Below are 21,986 nucleotides of genomic sequence, written 5' to 3' on the forward strand. Positions count from 1 at the left end.
ACGTGGACGAACTGTGTGATCCTTGCTAACTGCCTTTAAATGATTGGCGGCTTTTGGGATCCGAACATAATAATTTTGTTTTTGACGCAATGGGTCGACTCCCAAGTCGACAACCACAATCGATCCCACGTCGCCGACGGTCTCCCGGTCACGAATGCGCAATGAGGTCAATTTGATTAAATCTCACCCTGAGCTACAAAGATGCCCTTTTTGGGGAGGGACTTCTGGGGAGCTGGCCGACAATCAGTTGGAATCAATGGAATACAAAGTATGGAGACGGTACCAATTCCCCACTGGCGACCTCCTAATCATCCAGCTGCTGTGGTTAGTTTATGACCAGAGATATCGATTGTACATCAACGAGCCAACACGATCGATCAGCTGTATGGTGGGCCAGTTTTGACCGGCTCCGCAGAAACTGGCTTGCCATCCGCACACACGATTGTTGAGTGCCGTAATCAGTTGAAGATTACATCGGGCTCTCTGGCTTACTGGCGTCACACAGTGAGCTATCATATGTAGGAGACCGAGATCATGAAACGTGCCCGGGACTGGAAAACTTTTACCACCTCATTACGCAATTCGTAGTTGCCGGTCGATACTAGTTCAAGTGATAAGGATACCCTCATTGGTCGCCAGTCACTGGACCATCCACGGGAAGCGTATCCAAATGAAGTCATCATTGCCGGAGGGACGTGGGAGGTCACAAGTCATTACTTCCATTTGCCATTTAATGGAAGTGACGTCGTCGTGACGGGGAAAAAGTGGAACCACGCACGGAGTATGCTACCCTCAAAGCACCGAACACGCCAACGGCACTCTGCGAGCATTGATGAATTATTTCATTATTCAACACAACCACTTGAGTTGTGTGCGGCCGGCCAGCCAGCAAGAATCGATTGACTTAGACATTGAACCTTTAGCAGACGCGGAGTCGGGTGGCCACCCCCCCTTTTAGTAGGTGCTTACACATCGCTGCTAACTGGAAGCCCCCCAAGGGTGCACCGGCAGAGGGCAGTCACGCACCACGCAGTACGCGGGCACTCCACACAACTCGTTAGTTCCGGTACTAGCGCTCCACTTCCTTGGGAACTGACGGAGCTGACCTCCGCCGCGTCGTTGCCGCCAATCGGGGGTCGGTCGGCTGATCGAATGTTGTCTCTCTACCGGCCATTCCCGGGCTGATTGTGTTTTGCGCAGAAAAGCATCGCAGGAAGGAAGATTTGGGAGCTAACACGCAAATGCCGCTAATCTGGGGATGGTCCTCGGTCTCTCGCTGTCTACGTAAACACACCGGATGGCGCATGGGGGCCACGGGGATCACCCTCGCGCACCAGAGGTTATCGGTACGAGTCGTACGAAAATATTATTGCGCGAGGGACATAAGACCGGACCATGTGACTGATAGGTGGCCAGGCTCCGACCTTGGGGTCGTTACTTTCGCAGTGCGTCTATTTCCTGCATTTAGCCGTAGCAGTGATCTGGGTCCTCGGGATGGTGGTCCAATGAGTAGAGTGAGGGCACCTTGCATCGTGCCACATCACGCCAAAGGTTCTGGGGCATGTGTTGTATGCTTGTTACTAGAGCCTCCTCCAGCAGCGGACACGATCACCTTCGTAATTAATCTTCGTCATGATGAGCGCACCTGATAAGCGATCGGTGGATGACGACGAGCCTCCCGCTTCGGTAGGCGAATTCAGCACAACCCGATCTCCGATCGGGCACCGGGCGCGATAAGCCGTTCTCGGTTCTCGGTCCTTTAAAGCTCGCTCATTAAAGCCACACGCCACAAGCGAGTGACCGGCGACCGGGGACGTCCCCAGACGAGAACGGAAGACTCGTTTTCCGTTGTGATGTCGTCGTCGTCCCCGGAGGGCATTATCGCTCGCCGTCGTGGCGACTGTCCGTGGTGTGCAAACAACAGTTCGTAAGTCATCATGACGATGATGGCCAGGGCGAAGCATGTTTACACTTCCTTGCTCTTGGTTCTCGTCGGCTTGTTTACTTTTCGACCAAACACACCCTCCAGGCACAGAAGCTTTTTCTGGTGCGGTGGCCGAACCAGAACACGGGTCCCATGAGGGCCACCATTGTGTGTGCACGATTAGCAGAGGACATCGTTTCGCCTATTTGGGTGTGCTCTGTGTCTTGTCTGTCTCGTCTGTCTCTCTGGCTGCAGGTTGCACCGTCAACGCTTCTGGTCTTGGAGGAGCTTGCCAACGGGGTAAAGGTGACTGGTGTCTGGGGGACCACCGCTCTGCATCTGACATGGCAAAACATGCGTGAACATATCCGCACAACAACACACATCTGCGCTGCTTCCTTTTGATCAGCCACAACGAGAGCACGGAAAGCAAGTTGTTTCTCCCCAGGTCTACTTCAAGCCACCAGCCGGTGCGCGTCCGGAAGTGTTCATATGACCAAAGAAGCACCCGCCGTTCCGTCATCGTGTGTTTCTCGATCAAAAAGGGAAAGTAATCCCAGCACGGGGGAAGCACGGATGCTGGAGTTGTTCGCGGAAGTAGTGCGCCCCCAGACACGACCACACGCAGCTGTGGCACGTGGGAACTACCAACCAAATTCACACAGATCTGTGGCTGGCTGGGAGGCTGACTTCAAGCGCCGCTTCACGATTCCTGCGCGAGAATAGATACACCGGGCGGAGTAGAACCTGCCGGAACTGGGGCCTGGCCTGCATATGTGTGGCACACGCGTTCGCTGGAGGTGTCTATGTACCACTAACCCGGGCGTTGCATTAGTTCCGCGTCGCATTTAAACGTGTTTCACGCGGGGCCCACCACGACTTGCGTTCTCGCGGATTTTCAAGGTTGCCTCGGGGCTCGGTACTTTTTTTTGCACTGGGGTACTGTGGTACTCGGCAACTAAAAACGTGAAAGTTGAAGGACGTTTTGGGAGTGGGATTGTTTAGGGAATCGATTGGCCAAAAGAGCAACGGAACGCAGCAGACTGACTCTGCGAACTCGATGGTAATCGACATAGTCTAACAACAAGTTTAAATCTATTAACAAGCACTCGAGAAAACTTTCGCCATAGAAGTGTTGAAAGTCCGCTCATGTCTCATTGCGCCATGGCGAAACCACGCTACGCTAGGCTGCAACCGCAAAAGCAAATAGACGCAGTCCTCAGGATGCTTTTAAGGCTTTCCACGCCAAGAATGTACCCAATTCTTATGTTAGAAAAGCGAAGAATTCAGCGGAATAATGTAGCAAAGGTCGGTACAAAGCTGTTGGAGCGCAGAATTGTATCGGAATCGATGATGTAACAGACGCACAATTCGCAACCTGAAACTCGAAGAATCGACAAAGAGTACCTTTAGGCCATTTGCCGCCATGGAAAAGAAGCTGGTCCATTAACACCTCAGATCTGCGCACGATTGACAGATATCGAGCCATCGCCGCAAGGTTGCGCCAAAATGTAGGATCAAAAGAATCCCACAACATGTGAGGCGGAGCCACTCTTTACTGTGCCCACATCCCTGTGCTAACTCAACAAACGATCACCACTTCTCCGAACGTTGCTCAATCGTCGCGGACGTACTTTCAAAATCGACTAAAGACCAGGCGGAGCAATAAAGATACATAAAAAACAGGATATTAACACCTAGCGGCCGATACAGGAACTTACGCGGGTATCTCTATCCTCGTTCGTTGTTTTTCTTGTAGAATCTACCGGACGGGGAGATACATACCGGGAATTAATGGCCACGTGTGCGCTACCCCCTTCGAATGATGGACTAGTTAATTTTATAGTCAACACGTCGATAATGAGCGGCTTTAAGTGGCTACCGAGCGAACAGGAACAGAGACTGTTCGAACGAAAACGAACGCCATAACGACGTGGCAGACGATTAGTTGGTTGACGCGCGGGCCCGCTCGTCGTGTTTCTATTTACTTATTTTGGACCAATGACTTTAAAATGCAAACTCTGCGCGAAGAGACCGACTGGCAAGCAACGGCACAGAATGAGTTGGCCATAAAGGCATCCCCCGCACAGTAGCCTCACAACGATATCACCAGAACCAGAGAAGAGATGGGGGTCCCTCCTGGCGGTCGAGTCCATCAAAGACCTCATCAACTTCACCAAAAACGCGACCGCGGGCGCGACTTATCACCAACCACGGACCCCATACAGCACCCGGGGGGACCCAGGGGGATTGTCACCTTACGCGGAGGAGGAGGTGTGCTCATTAGACTTATCTGTCAACAACAAATCCGCAACCAGCACACACACGCGGAGTGTTATCGCACGGCACACACGGCGGCGCTCCGTCCCTCGTTTTAATGAGCGCTAATCCCTTGTCAACCCAACGAAAACACGGATCCGGGGGTCCGTCCCACCCGCCGGGCACTGATTTGGTGGGCGCTAGCTACTTACACATCTCCTTGAACTTGCGCGACAAGCGGCTGAAGCTGAAGCAGGAACACTGCACGGTCGGGTCGGAGCCGCCGTCCATGGAGCCCCCGTACTTGGCCGCCCGCTCCAGCTTCTTCTGCTGCTTGCGCTGGCGCTTCTCCTCGGCCAGCTGCCGCTGCAGGGCGTACTTCTCCCGTATCTTGGGGCTGCCGTTCTCGTCGATGTAGTATAGGGTCTGCTCCAGCCCGTCGTATCGGTTGATCAACTTCGGATCGATGGCAAACACCTGAAGCACGTTCGGGTCACCGCCGACCAGCGGGGCCGGCTTCGGTGGTGCCGCGGCCACGGCGGCCATCGTTGTCCTGCCACCGCCCGTGTCACTCGGTTTCACCGCGGACTGACCGCCTGCCGCCGGTTCCGCAGCAGCAGCGGTACCTTTCGCTGGGTTCACTACTTCCGCGGCCAACTCCTGCCGCTTCGCCGTAGCACTACTTTGCCGCCGGCCGTCGATGTCGTCGTCCTCGGGCCCCAGGACGCCCTCCACAAACCCATCCGTATCGGTACTATCACAGGCGGTTACTACCTTCAGTAAAGCTTTCGGGCGCGGACTGTTAACGTCGGGCAGACTCTGGCAAGTGCGGTTCATCAGGCGCAGCTCGTGCTTCTTCTTGTTGAGCCGCATCGTCAGCCCGACCTCTTCCGTGTCGTCGTCGTCGTCGTTATCTGCCCCGTCGTTATCACCCGCTTCGGCTCCTTCTTCCACCTCCTCCTCCTCCTCGTCGAGCTCATCGTCCTCGTTATCCTCCTCCTCCTTATCACTCCTACGGCTGCTACCGAGCGGCGGTGGTGGTCGCCGTAACTTTTTCACCCGAAGCGGAGTCAGCTCCTTGGAGGCACTGGCGATGCTGCGGCCGCTGGACAGGAGCAGCAGCCGGTTGCTGCTGCTGCCGCCGCTCGGGTGCTCCACACTCGCCGGCTCGCGATCGATGTCCTGCATCGAAAGGAACACCCCCGAGTCGGAGGCCGCCATCTTGGAGTCGACAAACGAGGGCAGCGTCTGATTGTGGCGCTGCTCGTCGTTCTCGCACTCGCTGTTATGCTTCAGGTTTTCCATACGCCGCCGGAACACGGCCGGCAGTGTGACCACCGGCAGGAACGGTATCTTCTCAGCCGCCGCCGCCGCTTCTACGACGACGATCGGACCGCTGGTAGATCCGGTGGTAGTGCCGCCGCCAGAGGGCGCTGCAGGCGACGACTCCGTCGCTACTGCTGCCATCATCGGTCACACAATCCGACGAAATGAACACTCTTCTCTCACTACACTCTCTTCTGGTGGTGGCGATCGGTCGGTCGTCCCCCCTACAGGTGGTGGAATAGAGACTGCTTTGTCAAAACAATGATCGTGCGCACACACTCGCGTACAAAGGTCGGAATCTTGAGTTCGCGGTTCTCCTTAATCGACGCGCAACGCCCAACGGATCGAGTTCAAGGATAGAGACTTTGGATGTTGGGTGGAGTTCACTTCAAATTGGAGCCGTTACAGATGGCGCTAATTTTAATGTCCAATCACTTATCACGCTCACTCGCAATGTCGCTGTGTAGGGTTATCTGTCAGAGCTTTTGACGGCATTTGCCGTTGTTTCATAACCCCCCGTTCGATGGTGGGATCAGCTGGGATTTGTCCAGTACAAACTGCTGGAGATTCACACCGGACAATTAATCGGCTTTATTCAATAATGCTGTTGATGCGAATGCTGCTCTACTTGACTTTGACTTATTTACCATTTAGTTTATTTTATTTGAAAATATTGAGTTATCACCAGCGCACTTAAACCAACTCCTCAAGTGGTGAGCAAGCATAGATTCCACCATTTTCGCCCATAAAAGAATGAGTGAAAAAGTTGCCTTTGCCATCATCACATTCAAAACTAAGCATGGCTGAGGAGTTCCGTAGACTAAGTGCACTTGACGGATGCCATAAATCCATCCCTATCGCCTATACAGACACCCAAAAAAACACCTAAAATGACCTAAAGCTTGAGCGCAGATACCTAGTATTTGCATGCAAATGACAAATAATGGGTATAGGTGCAAGTTTAGCAGAGACACTGCTGACTTATGCAAAGCTTTTGAAGGTTCAACGAGGCCTTTCTTGGAGTGCTCTCTAAACATGGGGCGCTGCGATTACCCCACAGACAGATGGGACTGTCAAAATCACATCAGAAACACTTGCCGTAAAGCCTTCCCCTCAACTTAGCGATGGGCTAGCTAGCCGGGGTGTGTGTTAGAGTTGAGGTCTCACCAAGCACAACCCAAAACAGGGCGACTGCCACCAGAAACGGTGAAAGGTGTGCGACAGTCCGGCTCTGGAGAGGGTGCCGCGCAGGGCCAAAACCGCAACGTCGGTTCTTTTGACAGTTTCATTTATAACTCCTTCTCTTTTTTGCAGGGAAGACCCGGGGCGGTACACAACATCCCCCAACAGAAACTTTGCACTTCGGCTGCCGTGTGCGAAGACCGGTACACGGCCTGTAGAGCATCGGCGAATTGCGACGCAGAAACTTCGCCAAGGAGTTGCTGGCCATTGCGAGGTGTATGTGTACCAACCGCGCTCCGTGAAAGTTGCGCCGTGCTGCGAACTGAGAGCGCAAAGAGGAACCAAGAAATTGCGACTTAAATAAATCTGCGGACAACGGATCCCGAACAATCCCCGTGTGCCCCAATCAACCCTAATCTTCCCAACTCCGAACGGATGTTGATGTACGGGAGGCAGAGTGATGGACTTTGACAGGTCAGCCGCGGGGAGAGACCGGCCATTAACGGGCGGTACAACACGCACACACGCGAACGAAGGAATTTGTTTACGAACGAAGGTACCACAACAAAATTGGGACCGACCGAAAAACAACAGTTATTGCTCCTTCCGCTCGCTCTCTCCAGTCACGGAGTCCACGCCTCGTTATCCACAGGGAGATGATGCGAACAATTGACACACTTGTTGGCGCCACCGTTGCTGATGCGTAGTAGAGTTGTCGTCGGCCAACGGCAGAGCATAAACAGCGGATTTGCGTAACATGATTTTATCAAACGACGCATTTGGAAGCGGAAATCATTTACGCTGCGGGCGGGAGGCACACTCTCGCAGCCCGCGGTGCGCCATCATCGTGTTACGTAAGCGGTCACGTCGCCATCCGGATGACCTTCAGAAGGGGGACCGGTCGGATGGATGACGAGAGAACAGGATCGTCTCTGGAAGCCGCCGCCGGTGCCGGAGAAATACCTCGAGTTCCTCGCTAATTCCTAGGCCTGCTGCTGCTGCTGCTGATGATGACCAGGTTTTATCAGTGTGCCCGCCGCCGCCGGGGACCGGTTTTTGCGAACCTGAGCAACGCGTAGCCTCAGGCTTGGTACGTTATTTGCATGATAGGCAACAACGCACACATTCCTCATCGACACGAACGGACAGAGAATTTAGGAGTCTCCACAATTCCGCGTACCGCCCCCCCAACCATACCGGGTGTGGTGCGTCGTTTATGAGCAACCCTCGCCCGCCACCACCCATGGTTCATTAAACCCTCCCCGGCCAAGCACAGAGAATTGCTGACACACGCCCAAAGACCTCGGGCTCGCGCAGAAGTAACACAAAAAATCAGGCAGAACGCGAATTGACTGACGAAACCTGGTGCGGTGGGTTGCGTCAGCCGCCCGGCGCTCGAAATGACGAATTGAAATAAAAATGAAGGCACAACATACCACCACTACCAACCACCGCCTCCTATCGCATCACGAAACCCCTCGCCGTCCCCGAAGACGTTCATCGGTCAGCCATCAGTATCGCGATGATCGCGAAACTAGCGAACCGATCGGATCCAAGGTTAGTGCCGTGGCCCTGCCACCCATGGGGTGGTCCGGTCGGCCGCCTCCCTGTCCTTAATGAAGTTGCAATTTTTAATTAAATTTGTTCCATTCCCCGAGTTGCTCTCGGTCGGTGTAAAGAGCGCAAGCCTCAAATGTGTGTGGTTCCACCATTCCAGGTAAACGCCTGCGGGAAGCTGACGAAACGGCAAATCCAACAGCCCCGGGGGGAGGAAACCCCTCACATGTGATGGTTAATATGGATGATGCCACCCCGTTTATTGCCTCCGCCGACGGACCTCAACAAACAAAAAACAATGGGGCCAACAATGATTTGAAGGAAATCTTTGCTAAATTATTCGGACCACCCCCCCCCCCCGTTCGTTGGGGGGGCAAAACATTTCCCGACAAATGCATTTTCCGCATGGTGCGCTCCATTTCCGTCGTACGTTGAAAGTGAGAGCCAAGGTTAAAATAATGGACGTCACACCGTGATGTTCCGTGCTACGTTTCTTATACAAGAATCGGCAAAAATTCCACCAACGACAACGTCACTCGGTGTGGGGTGTTTTACACGACGGGCTGTCATTTAAAGGAGTTACAATATTTTAAAAACATTTCGTGCTCTTATAACGGATATGTCTATAACAGTGCCTTGGAGCCTACACTAAAAAGGAGCGTATCTGACGTATTTGGACATACTCATAACACAGCGTTCAGTCGATCAGGAACGTTCGTTGAATCGATTGAAAAGACAGTTCGATAAATATTCAGTCGGACAAGGAGGAGGAAAACAGGATAATCATCTCTCATCGGAACCCTTACAAATGTCCCGAATTAGTTACGAATGATCCTTTAGAACTCAGCTGGTACATGACAGTCCTTAATGAAGGTCTGGTGGGTGGTACATATTCAACGCACATAATGGAAGGCAGAGGGCCCTAGCTTCCATTCATTCCCCAAATAGAACCAATTGTGAAGCGACCACAGCGGGCAAATACGAGTGCCCTCCTTAATAATGACAGTCCGACATGTCAGTTCTTTTCAGATACCTGTCCATTTCGAACGCTGATCCCAAGTCGTAATTCAAAGTGGAGAAGGAACTGTAGGTTAATTTTGGCTTATGCGTATCTACCGAGTTCCATGATCGATTCAAATAAGGCAAGCATTCAAATCAGGCCAGGATTTAAAAAAAAAATTTGCAAGGACACCAAACTGTCATCATCATGTTAACTGTACAGTCTGAAATACATTTTGTGGAGTTCGGAGCGCAGAGGTGCCCCCCTTCTCCATTCAATCAATTTATGAAGTCGCAGAAAACAGACCCCGAATTCTGGCCATTTCTGTACGTGATACGTGATTGACTACCGAATCTTTGTGCTGCGAGACGCCCCTAATTCTTCAAAGCCAGCCCAGTGGTAACCTTCGCTGCATTTTGGTGCATTTGTTGCACCACATCCACGCACGACGACGATCGATGCCAAATGGTCATACGTAAGAGTGTGTGCACTTCTCTGTGCTCTCTGCCTGCCTGCCCCTGTCGGGGTCAGTGGGGCTCGTGAATGCGTGTTGCGCGCTGCGAGTTTCTCGGCGGTCAACGAACGATGATCAAAATGTTCAGATACTCTGACTTCTCTGTCCCACTCTCGCTCTAGTGCCGGGTGCGAACGAGAAGTTGACGGCGCAGCAGACGACGAACTTTTTCTATGCTGACCACGCGCGACCGCCTGCGGGGGGTATCACAAACCCAAGGGGGGAGGGATCCCAGCAGCAGCATAACGCGATTCCGGTCGGTCGGTGCTGCATCTTGAGTGATCGTACATTAGTACACAGACACACACACCGTTACAAGAAGTGAGGAGAGCAGCCGAAAGGAGAGGTTGTACTGGCCGCCCCCCTGAATGCTGATGCTGCGGCCATCTCTCTCTGCCACGCGGGATAATTCACTTTCGTTCCCGTTTTCTTCTGCGGCACTGCGCCTTGCTCTCTTCGCGTCCACAGCATAAAACGTGGAGAGCGGACAGCATATTTTCGCAGATCGCGAGGTCTATTTTTAGCCACACACTTACAACAGCAAGAAGCGAAGGCGAATGATTTATTTTAAAGTCTTGGGCGGCCGCCGGCCACCGGCGCGCGTTAAAGTTTACCTCAAACATCGAGAGCGACGGAGGAGTAAAAGCGGAACACTACAGCGGGGCCGCCGCATACATTTCGCGCTTCGCCATTTCTTTTTTCGAGAGAGTTTAAGGTTGAAGGAAAAAGAAAGTATGCTTTGAGAGCGCGGACGGACCACGGTTCGGTTAGGCGCACATTTTATAACTCGGTCCTCCGCAAAGCCCGCGGCGAATGGGTGGTGTTTTGGCTCTAATTTTTTTTTGTTAAACAAATAAGAAGTGCAGAGCTAGTGTCAGTGCACAAAGAGGGTAGAAGGAACTTGCTCGGGGCGAAGGATATTGATGCACAACACGGAGTTTACTGTTTACCTTCAAGCGACGCACAAATAAACACGCAGCCACGAAAGAGATTGGTCCAACCGGAGAGCACTCGGGGCGTCGGAAATTGCGTTTAAATCTCAGTAACAAACACGGGGCGAAAGAACAGTCGAGTGTTAGCAACTTGAATCCACCAAAATGGAGTCACAGCAATGGAGCATCCTGAGCATGCCCTTTCGCGCAATGGACCCGAGCTTGTGACGAACTCTGGTTCGCAAGATGGGTGCGCGGGTGCGACAAGACATTATAACAACACACACATGCGCCTAAGGACATCGAATCCGCGCTCTTCCTTCCGGGGATTGCCCTCGAAAACGGTCGGGTCACGCGATGCCGGGGAAAAGCCGGAGCTCAGCAGAAAAATGTGGTAAAGAATATATTACAACGAATTAAAATCGATAATTGTGTCCACGTCAGGGACTTGTCGTGTGGGCGGTTATGGAACCGCACATACACAAATAATGTCATAGTGGGTCCCACCGGATTAAGCAGGACCTTAACAGCGGCGAGGTGGGAGAGAGATCCCTAAACAGATCTGGTATTGATTTAACAATAAAACCTACCCCCAAACGAAGGTTTGTCCCTCGCGGCGAGGTTGCGGTGCGTTCGAAACGGAAACTGGCGACAGATTCACGGAAGCGTAACGGTCCACCAGCTGGGACAGTAGTGACCAATGGAACCCAATTGCAGGCGATTGGGTAAGTGAATTGCAGGAACCGTCCTCCACGTCCGCGTCGTTTCCTTATCGCCCCTCTCACACCCAGCAAGTGTTGCAGGTTTATTACTTAAGAAAACCCAATCCAATCCGTGGCCAATACACCGATCGCCTGTGGATGTGTGTGTAAAAATAGTACAAGAAAGCCAGAAGGACATTCGCAAGGCGGAAGAAGAGGTCTTCCGGCACACCGGTCCACGAGAGCGCATCGATTTCAAACATCCCGGGGATCGATTGGGCAGAATAGGGGTGACCCAGAGCCTGGATATTGACTTTCTTTCCGACCACACGACGCTTGTGTAGGTGTGTGCAATGTGAAGGCCAGTGATTATGAAGGGGCTGGTTCTGGCTCTTCAAATGGGAAATGTCACGTTTCCGGATCGTCCGTTAAACGGCGGTTTCGCGGAATAAATAAAAGGGGGTGTGCTGTTCCACTTCGGTCCAATGGAAAGATGAAAAATAAAATTCTTGAAATTATTTACTTTATGCACCGCCATTAGTGTCCCACTTCAGGGGGGAACTTGAAGTGGGACACATAAACATGATTGTCCCTTCTAAGGGCGATGCGGACGTGTTGTAGAACGTTGCCTGGCCACCACCAACTAAAAGGTAAGAGAGCCGCAACCACTTCACAAGTATCGGCGGTCATTAAATCGGCGTCAAAATGTGTACCTATCGAAAACAATCCATCTCGAGCCAGCAGCCGCTGCCAATCACAGCCGGCAGCAGGAGCAGAACCCCAATGCCAATTGGATTCTCGCGGATCAAACAAATTACTCCTTCCGACCCCTGACACAGGCGGTGGTTCTGGGGGCGCCCTTCGTATTGATGGATTGATTTTGAATTCTCCGAATCCACACCACGCTGCTGTTATGCCCCATTATCGATTATGTGCCGTGGCGCGCTCCACCCATCAAATAATGCTGCATGATGCTGAATGATGCTCCCGGCAGAAGGCATAATTGCGCGCTTCGACCTACACCACCAGACGACGACGGGCGACGGGCGACGGGACAGAAGATGCGTAATTAAATTTCGACAACGTCCTTCGGGTGACTAATTTCTGCACGGTGCCGATGCCGATGGTCGGCCTTGTCACCGTCGAAAAGTGACGGACGGACAGGAGCGGCACACTTTTTCCTGGTAGCGACGCGGATAATCCCAGCTTCTCGCGCTCGCGTCTTAAGGCGGAACTGTGCGCGTCGTGCGTAATACCCGCGTGTAGGATGGCCGTTCGAGTTCTTGGAAGATGGTGTTCCGGTGAGCCGTTTGTCACGCTGAATGTGCACCGTTGAACAATTGGTTCAAGGAATTCTGTTCGCCAGATGAAGACGAAAAAATGGAAAGCGATTCTTCCGAAACGGCCACCACTCCCGATGATTACGTGCTCATGGGGCGGCAACGCAACCGAAGGTGGTTTTGGGACACGACCGTTTGCGGTAATTAGTTCACCGTTACCAGCGCGCGGCTACGCAATTTATTAAACGTCGACCTCGGGCGTTATTATGATGACGGGGCGTCATTTGCATTACCCCACGACCGATCGGGCCAGGCGACTAGGTTGTTGCTTGTTGCGGAAAACATTAGGTGACTTTCACAGCAAACAAACCGACCCATCGATTGACTAACAATTGATTCCTAACGGAAGTCGTTTGCCGAAGAAGAAGAAGAAACCCATTTTAGAACTCGAGAACCTCTGGTGGGCATGTCCCCCACAAGAAACTACCGGCGACGGAATGCTCCGCCGTGAGCCCGAGATCCAGTGCGTGTGCACGCACACACACAAGGACGCGCACGGACCCACACGCACACACGCGCGCGCAAATTCCACCAGAAGCGCGAGAGAGAGAGACACTGTTTCCGTCAAACGCACACACATTCACGCAGCCGTTTTCTTCGCTTCTTTTTCGATCGCGACGACGGCAATCCGGCGCCCGGCGCCCCTCGATCGGGGACCCGCGGTCCCGCTGGTCGCGAACGGTGGCCTAAATTAATATATGCACGGAGCACGATACGCTCCGCTCCGGAGCTTCAGTCCGGAGCGAAAAAAAACCCATCTTCGGTGTTCGCGGAGCGCAATTGTTTTGTAAGTGATCGCACCATCCTGATGATCTTTCGCCGATCGGGATCGGGAATCAAAACATAAAACACTATCGGACGAGGGAAACAAGAAAAAGACTGCACTCTGCAGCAACGTTCCTCGTGGCGGATGAATGATGCAACGACAAGCGTGAGAGTGACGGAGACACAGGATCACAGGAATAAGGCTCTCTCTCGATCGTTGGGCGTTTCTTTCGCGGACGAGGGGACGACTGCTGGCGATAAGCGTGCGCCCACACACGAAGGGGTCTGCGTATTTCGGGTGAGGGTCCCCGTCTTTAGTTGGTCACATTTTTGTCGCCTGTTCCAGATTCTTCTCGAACGAATCGTCGGTTGCGTGGGGACACCGACCGGCGGCGGTGCGCGAAAATGTGCGAAAGTCTGCCGTGATTAACCGAAAAAGCGACACCACACGGACACGCGGTCTTCCTGCACGACACAAACACATGCAGACACTGGCGCAGCACGAGGGCGACGCACGAGACTTAAGCGGAGGATGACGCACACCCACAGAGGGAGCGGCGACGGCGGAGGCCCCGATGAGTGTGACGTTGACGTTTTCTTCAAACCCGGCCCCGCCGTCGCCACCGTCGCCATCGTATCTCTCGCTCTTTCGACCGTCGATGCTTAACACTAAACTTCACTCGCTCTCTACCTTCGCGATCACCGGCAGCCAAAGGGCGTGTAGAGGTAGTGATAAGCCACTTCGGGGTGGTGATAAAACAACGCAACCAAAACAGGCCGGACAACCCGTCGTCGTCGTTGTCGTTGTGTCGGTTGGCTTTTTCTTTGGTTGCAAATCCGTGGCACTTCACCGTGACCCTTCACCTCACCACGCACACGGACGCAAGCACGCACGCGGTGTTTGGGGAGCTGCTGCGGTTTAAGTGATTTACTATCAGAGCTTAGACAGAGGTTCGGAGGGGGCGCGACAACAGCAGGAAGCAGGAACTTCCTTCCTTCTGCGCGTTGGTCGTGGTATTAGGTGGCGAACGTTGCTCTGCCGCGCGCGACGCGAAACACTTCCAAACGTTCGCCCGGTTCCGTTGTTACTGAGCGCGGACCAGACTGCGGCCCGCCGAATGTTCCGACGAACACACGGCCGGACATGGCGGCTTCTCCTCGCGAGCGCATTCGCTCTCGCGAGCGAGCCTTTGGCCCCGATCGATCACGAAGCCGGCTAGTATCCGCTGCGGTGGTCTCGCAAGAGCAGCACGAAGGAAGCTCGCCAGAGAGAGAGAGAACGAGAGGGAGCTCTCCCGCGAGAAGACTCGCGAAGGCTCCTTCTCGCGCTCTCTCTCACTCTTTCTATTCTTGGCGTTCGATCCGGAGAGCGGATGGCGAGAAGCCGATTAATGGCGCTTAAAATCGGCACGTTTTGCTTAAGAACCAACGTCGCACTTGCTGGAACGGCCGACCGCCTGCCCACCAGCCCTCCCCACTGGCTGGACATTCGCGTGGCCAACATAGCCACGGTTGTGGGGAACACTCCACCGATCGCCGGTTGCGTATGATTCAAAAGGCGCTTGGTAGCAGTCGTGAAGAACGGGCGAAGGGCGACAATGAAGGATAGAACTGCGCACTTTGATAACAGGTTTTCCAGGACACTTCTACACTGCTGCCCCCAGTCAGTATCGCATATTCTCAAGCCTCTCTCTCTTAATGTCTCCATTTGAGCCTCATTCTTTAGCATCCCTCGCGCTCTCTATCTCTCGCATTCGCTGACCCCCTCCGTATTTAGTTGGTTAATTGGATTACCGACGCCGTTTTGGTTTCTCTTCTCATCCAGCATAGCGCAAATTTCTGGCAATGTTCTGCGGTGCGGCCCAATTTATGCACGCATTGCTTCGGTGGGGAGCCACCCCCAATACGTCACACGCTGGAACGCGCCCCCTCCGTTGCCTGCCTAAATCGACCGGTGGGTAACGCGGCAAGGACGTATTTTGCGTCGCAGCGCAATAATTAATTTTCCCGCGAATATTTTCCCCGTAATGTGTGGCAAAGCGCGTTGTCCCCGGCAAAGGCACCTAAGGCTATGCCAGAATGCACAACAAGAGAGATGGGATACCAATAAAACCGGCACAACTAACGGGTCCTTGGGGGGTTCTGGAGTGATAGACGATCGCGGCCTCGGTCAACAGTCGAACGGGTTGACCTAAATTGATTCTTCCAAGAACCTTGTACGCCAAGAAGAAACGACCCCCATAATTCCCCCATGGCCATTGGCGCGCTCTCCCCAGTGGAGTGTCCTTGGCAAGGATTTACTTTCGCCAATCCCTCCTGTGGCCAGAAGCAAATATTACTAAATCACGCGGCGGCGGCAGCTGGCAGGAAAAACGCAACCGAGTTGTTGCAGCTACAAAATACACCGGCATGGCAATAAACAGGGCGCAGCCTTTCGTTTTTCTGGGCGGCCCCCGCCCAACAACCTGCTGCCGTTCGACGAGGTCAGTCACGCGTCCCCCACAGTCCGGTTCGGGCCATCCTCCGAAAGCCCGGCCAACATATATTTCCGAGTTGGCGGCTGCTGCTTGGAGGTACCCGCCGCCGGCCACCGCGCGTTTTGGTGCGGGCTAAAATGTAAATTCTGCCCGGACAAGTGTCAAGTGCACTGGGCCACTCCGCCCCGCTCGGCGGGCCATTCTTTATGAAGGACGGAAGATTTCATTTATGGTAAAAGAGTGGCCACCACGGAACACAGGAGCATGGCGGTGGCGCCAGCATAATGTAATGGCTCGTTATTTTCAACAATCATTACCAGCATGCGTCAGAGCGCACCGCGGGGAACATTTCTTCTCCCTCGACCAAACGACGAAGGGGCGGCGGCAGCGACGACCAAACGTTATTGCGAAATCGTGCAAATTACACGGCTTTTGGGACCACCGATACACACGCACGGAGGGTAACAAAATAATGATTGATTTTCAGCCACGACGAGCGTCGAACGTCACCCACGAGAGTGCACGCGCATAAATTATGCCCGGTGATTGAATCTGCAACAGCAGAAGCGCCATTGAAATCCCCGCGACGTTGTGTTTCAGGAGACCACCTGGACCCAACCGACGTTCGTTTCCAACAGGATCAAGCCCAATAAAGGTGATTTCCCTAAGCTTGGATTGATCCGTTTAGTGACGCATTGGAAGTAAAGTCTGAAGCAGACGTACGATCCCGTCTCGGTTGGGCAAGCAGCTCAGTTGGGTCCATTACACTAATTTGTGTTCCTTTCCCCATCGATGTGCTAGTCTTCGTTTGGACCATTTAGCTAAAAGTTGCATACATTGTTTAACGGCAATCAATGTCGGATGGGTGGTTCATTACATACATACTCATCTCGCTGATCTCGCTTATGAAAAGGAGTGATGAATTTACTTTTCAAGCAACGGCAGTGCAACTTACCTAAAAAGAGATAGAAAAGGAAAATGAATCAGTGAAAAACAAAATCGCATTCCGTCCGGGAGACACAAAACAATTTGAGTTTATGTAATAACTAACAATGAATAAAATGAAGGAATGTTGTGCACACGAAGAACAGCATTTGCTGTCAGACCCATGCGACGTCGTCGTTGTAAACCAGGATCGATAGCCACCTGAAGGGGGGGCTAATACGTATGCATGGCGTGCAGAAGCCATGAAACTTTCTTCCAGCTGACCCACGCCAAGACGTGACGATGTGGAGCAAGATGAGCTTCGCTTCGAAAACGCCAGATCTGTCCATTCGCCCGGAGTTCGAACGAATCGATTCCGGGAACGAGGTCAAGTGCGATCGTATCCCGCACCAGGCCAGCCAGGACTCGTGTGCTCCAAAAAAAATGCTACACGCTAAATACTAGGCACTTGGTCGTCCTGCTGGTTTAGAATGGCTCGATGTTTGTCATAAGAAACAACTCTCGCTGCTGATGAGAGCGTTGTTTGCTCACCCGGCAACGGCGACCGCATTCGCCGCAGTCCGGACAAACTTTGCGCGCGTTTGTAAGAACCTTCAGCAATGAGTGAGTGGGGAGGATGTGTGACCTTGCGGAAATTTATCTCCGCCGAAACAACGACGGATGTGCAGCAGCATATCGCTAGGAACATCAACGGGGCCAGAGCCCCGACAAACCGGTAGTATGGAGTATCTGCAATGGGCAAGGCTAAGGATAAAAAAGTGACGAAAGCCACCGCCGCGAGAAGACATGCGGAAGTATTGCAAGCATGGCAACGTTTTCGAAATGACAATATACAGGAACCGACCGGAAAGAACGAAAAAAGAACTACGAGTCGTCGGTTTTAACCGTCTCCTTTCGCCGGTTCGCGAGTTTATGCTTCGTAACATAGTTCTCCTCAGCCACTCGCCCATTGCAGCACGATGATCGAGAGCGTCACCCCCCTCGACCCGAGTGCCGGAACACACACGACGTCTGCCGTCACCGCAGTGAGTACGTGCCCGAGAGGAGCACCAGCGGAAAACTCTTGCGCGTTACGCGACCGTCAGCAGATTCTACCAGCTTCCTTGGGTGGTCTACACCAAAGTTCCTCTCATCAGCGCACCGGCATCATCATAATCCTGAACGTCAGCGAGTTTTCTGAGGGCTCTTTTACATGAAAAGTGGCTGGTGGGGCTCATTAGCTGCAGCAGCCGAAACGGAAGAACGAGACGGCGCACAAAACAAACAACATTCGGAAGTGCGCGGACTCATAACAATTCGTACATCAAACTGTGCGAGCCCTGTTTCATTTCAATCTCCGAATAACAATTACAATGGGCGAACCGTACTTTTTGGATCGGCATCTATGAGTTTCGCCATTTCCCTTTTCTGAAATGAAATAGAAAAACCGCCCAACAAAGACTGGGCGTGATCAACGGCGACCCACATTCGAAAAACACGACGATTTCGTGAGTCAAGATGACGCTGCCCGTCGTCAACGCAAAGACGAAAACTCCGCCGCCGCCAGATGACAGTGGCACACATCACCATGAGACCAGACAAATTTATTTTTTCCGACAGCCGATGATAACGATAGACGCAAACAACAAGATGCTACAGGTAGTACTGACTGTACAGAGTCCGGGATGATTTGTGGGTGGATGCGAGATAACAGGGGTCGCAAAAAATGTATATTCAAAGTACGCAGTGCATCCGCAGAGGGCAGAGCTTTGCGTACATTTCCTCCTGCAAGGCTTAGGCGCGTTGCCAGTTTCGCGTGATACACCGCGCAAGCAAAGTGTCACGATCGCGGGCCGCCTGACGTGCTAATGATTTATTTTCGTCCCATGATCGCATCCCTTCGATAACCGATAACGACGATCGCATGGCGATGAAAATTAGTTTGGCAAATCGAGAAAAATCAGGATAATTTTTTGCGTACACGTCCAAGGTCCAGTTTGGTCCTGTTACGACAGTCCACTTGGGACTGGATTCGAGGTTTCCCGGTGTGGTTCGGGCTGGCGTAGGGGAGATTATGAGAACTGCGTCGTACATTATGCGAAGCTTCTTCTAACCGGTGATTGGCGGTTTCGGCGCTGTTAAGTGTGTAAATGAGATTTAGTTTACAGTTGAAGCCGATAACTTGCTTAGACACTGATTGACGAAATGGGGCTACCAGACCGGCCTAGCTGTTTGTCTTTCATTGGGACAGACAGAGAGCGGCTGATAAGCTGCATGATGCTCACTTAGAATCGGGTGCGACCCTGGGCCACTGATCAGCCGTGACGAGTGAGTCAACTAATGCTAACAGCAGAACAAATATTAATTTAACTGTACATTGAATGGACAATTTCCCCTTGCAATATATGAATTTTGCCTCGAATGCGATGCGAGTGTAACAAGCATGGCATAATTACATCCCATCGCCCACTAATAACCAGGAAATGTAGAGAGTCAAACACAGTATCAACACAAACCCGAATCGAGCAGCTTGCAGTGCCATTTCGAAATACGCCGCAAAGTATGCAATTCGGGCAGCTACCATGAGATCACACAGTTCAGTTGGCGCAGCCAGCAATGGGTAGGCTGCAAAGTGACTACCATTGGCAGGGTAAATAACAACGCTATGCGCATTTTTCTTTGCGAAAAAAATCTTGGATTTGGTGGTGAAAAAATCTTGGATTTGGATTTGGTGGTTCGTGGAATTAACATCAACTCCACGAACTTGTTCATTCGTGGCGGCCACCAAATAGTCCCACTATCAACCGAGTTAAATCCACTCGCCGTTTTAGTCGGCTTTGATGTCTTCTTATCAGACTAGAATTTTGCTTCTTTTAGTGCAATAAAACATGGACCAATGATAATGCCAAACTGATTGTTTCATACGGGCAACGTGGGGGAACGAGTTTTTTTGGTGACCATCGGCGTTTCAGGTTACGTGTCCATTTCTCCTCAGAGCTCTCATCAACAAAGCGCGTTTAGAAAGATGATTTTGGTCGGTCCGACACGCACACCGATGATAAGGGCCACTTGCCGACTAAAACCGATTCCCGTGAGGATCCACACAAAAATTATTATGTCTGGGGGATTATTCATTAGTAGATAGGCGTATTTCTGGATGACACATGTGGTGTGTGTGGGCGCAAGCGACGGACCACGCACCCCACCACCTGGCGAAGATTAGTGACCACTTTCCGACGGACGGGTGGGCTGGCTTACATGGCGATATCCGGTGAATGAATATACCGTAGCACATGTGCTCGATCTGTTCCGCATCTAGACGAACACGTTGCATAGCGGGCGGGTTGTTGCCCGGCACAGTGGCTCCAACTTTGACGGAAGCAAAAACGTAAGAAACGTTACACGGACAGCACAGGCTGATTTGATGACTTAACTTTATGTTGACCAGCAGGTGCGTTTTTTGTCGGACGAAAGATAAAAGAAATTGGAAAACACAACCACCTTCCAGCAGCGCGCGCACACGTTCAACACGCAACAGCTTTTAGAAACGACATTGGAAAACAATAAAGCACACACCACAATCAAAACGATCTTGGGCATGCTAATCAAACAGTGCAATCGTAAAACATTTAGTGTTCTACCACATTAAAGTTGCTTCGAAAACTCACAACGAATCATTAGAAATAACAAAAACCTACTGTAAATTAAATCTCATCACAACACAAAGATGAAATAATAAACTGAACGTACGGATGACATTAAGTAAAAGGAACATAAAAGCAAGATTCGCATTGATGACTTTTGCGCAACACACTTGAAACTTTGTCGGACACTTCGTCAAACACTACACACAAACCCAGAGCATATATCCCACCGCGCCACGGTCATTTGGTTCCAGAACCTTACAATAACTACCCTGATGAGCATTGTCACCACCTCCGAGCGAGCGAGCTGACGATGAATTTATGCTCTCAATTCGTTTGCCGTAATCGAAGAGTGTTTCCTCTGCCCCATTATCGATACGTTTTCGCGGAAAGCATAAATGAATATGGATGGGATCTTTTTCACTGGAGGGCCATTCATTGCCGGCGCTGCTTGAAGAAGCGCGTCCTGCCACTTCACCAGTAAGAAGTGTAATCGATCGAGGAATAAAAACAAAACCACGGTTAAGCGGCTGTCGTCGCCTCTCCTTGCCAGCTGTGGTGGTGGCCTCAAAATGTTGCGAAATCGATAGGTACGACACGGCCTTGAACAAGAGACCCAAGAGAACTATGATCGAAAACCGTTGAGCCTTCCGTCATTACTCTCTTCCTAGCGACCGCTCAGTAATCATCAGTAGCGTTTTCTCAAGTTCGGCGCATCTGGGGGACGCTGCGGTGCACCGGTGGGCGCCATCTGTTTTCCCATCATCCGCCGTTATCCTTTAATGTTGATCTTTTAAACATTAGCTCCCGCGTCCTCTGTGAATAGCCGACGGAGCTCACCACGATACGCCCAAACGGAATGTCTCTTTTTGCCGACCGATGATAAAGAAGAGATATACGCGGTGAGCGGAGCCGTGATAAATAATTCAAACGCCATACGCCGAATTCCCCACAGAGAGAGAGAGAGAGAGAGAGAGAGCAGCGCACCCTTCCACTGCTGAAGGAAGTGCACCGGGAAGTATAAACGGATTGGTTGAGAATGGCAGCAGCGTACCAACTGGACGCGTCCCGCGCCGGGTCGCGGATCTTCGGCGGCCGTGGATCTAAGATAACTTTCAGAAATTCATTTTTTCTTCTCGCTCTGACGATCGTGTCCGAGCGTGGGTCGCGGGCACGGTTCCAAGTAATGCCGCAAACGGAGGCATCTTTTATGGTGACGACGACGACACGCCGATACGCCAGGTGGAGATGACGGATGGCAGATAATCCGGTTGCCTCCATTTCCATTGCAACGAAAAGTCCTTGCCTTCCCCCACAAATCATGCTCTCTATTTGCATAATGTGTGCATAATGAGTTAACAGAAATACGAACCAATCGCGGGTAACAAGAGAAGCACACACTTCTATTCGCCGTAGCGCCCAACTCGGTCCTTGGTCCAAC

General features: G+C 52.1%; 1 protein-coding gene across 4 annotated transcripts in view; it reads right to left on the reverse strand.

The window, feature by feature from the left end:
- The window catches only part of LOC131209932 (glycogen synthase kinase-3 beta), a 55,729-nt gene that overhangs the window by 14,931 nt on the left and 18,812 nt on the right, over positions 1 to 21,986 (reverse strand). The window contains exon 1 of one of the 4 annotated variants that reach the window (XM_058203096.1): positions 4,396 to 4,851. The exons of the other annotated variants lie outside the window; for them this stretch is intronic. Coding sequence (XP_058059079.1) covers positions 4,396 to 4,729 — 334 coding nt within the window. The 5' untranslated portion in view covers positions 4,730 to 4,851. Of the gene's footprint in view, positions 1 to 4,395; positions 4,852 to 21,986 lie in introns of those variants that run through there. 4 annotated transcript variants of the gene reach the window in all.

The sequence above is a fragment of the Anopheles bellator genome, chromosome 2 (genome assembly GCF_943735745.2).
Source record: "Anopheles bellator chromosome 2, idAnoBellAS_SP24_06.2, whole genome shotgun sequence".
NCBI lineage: Eukaryota > Metazoa > Arthropoda > Insecta > Diptera > Culicidae > Anopheles > Anopheles bellator.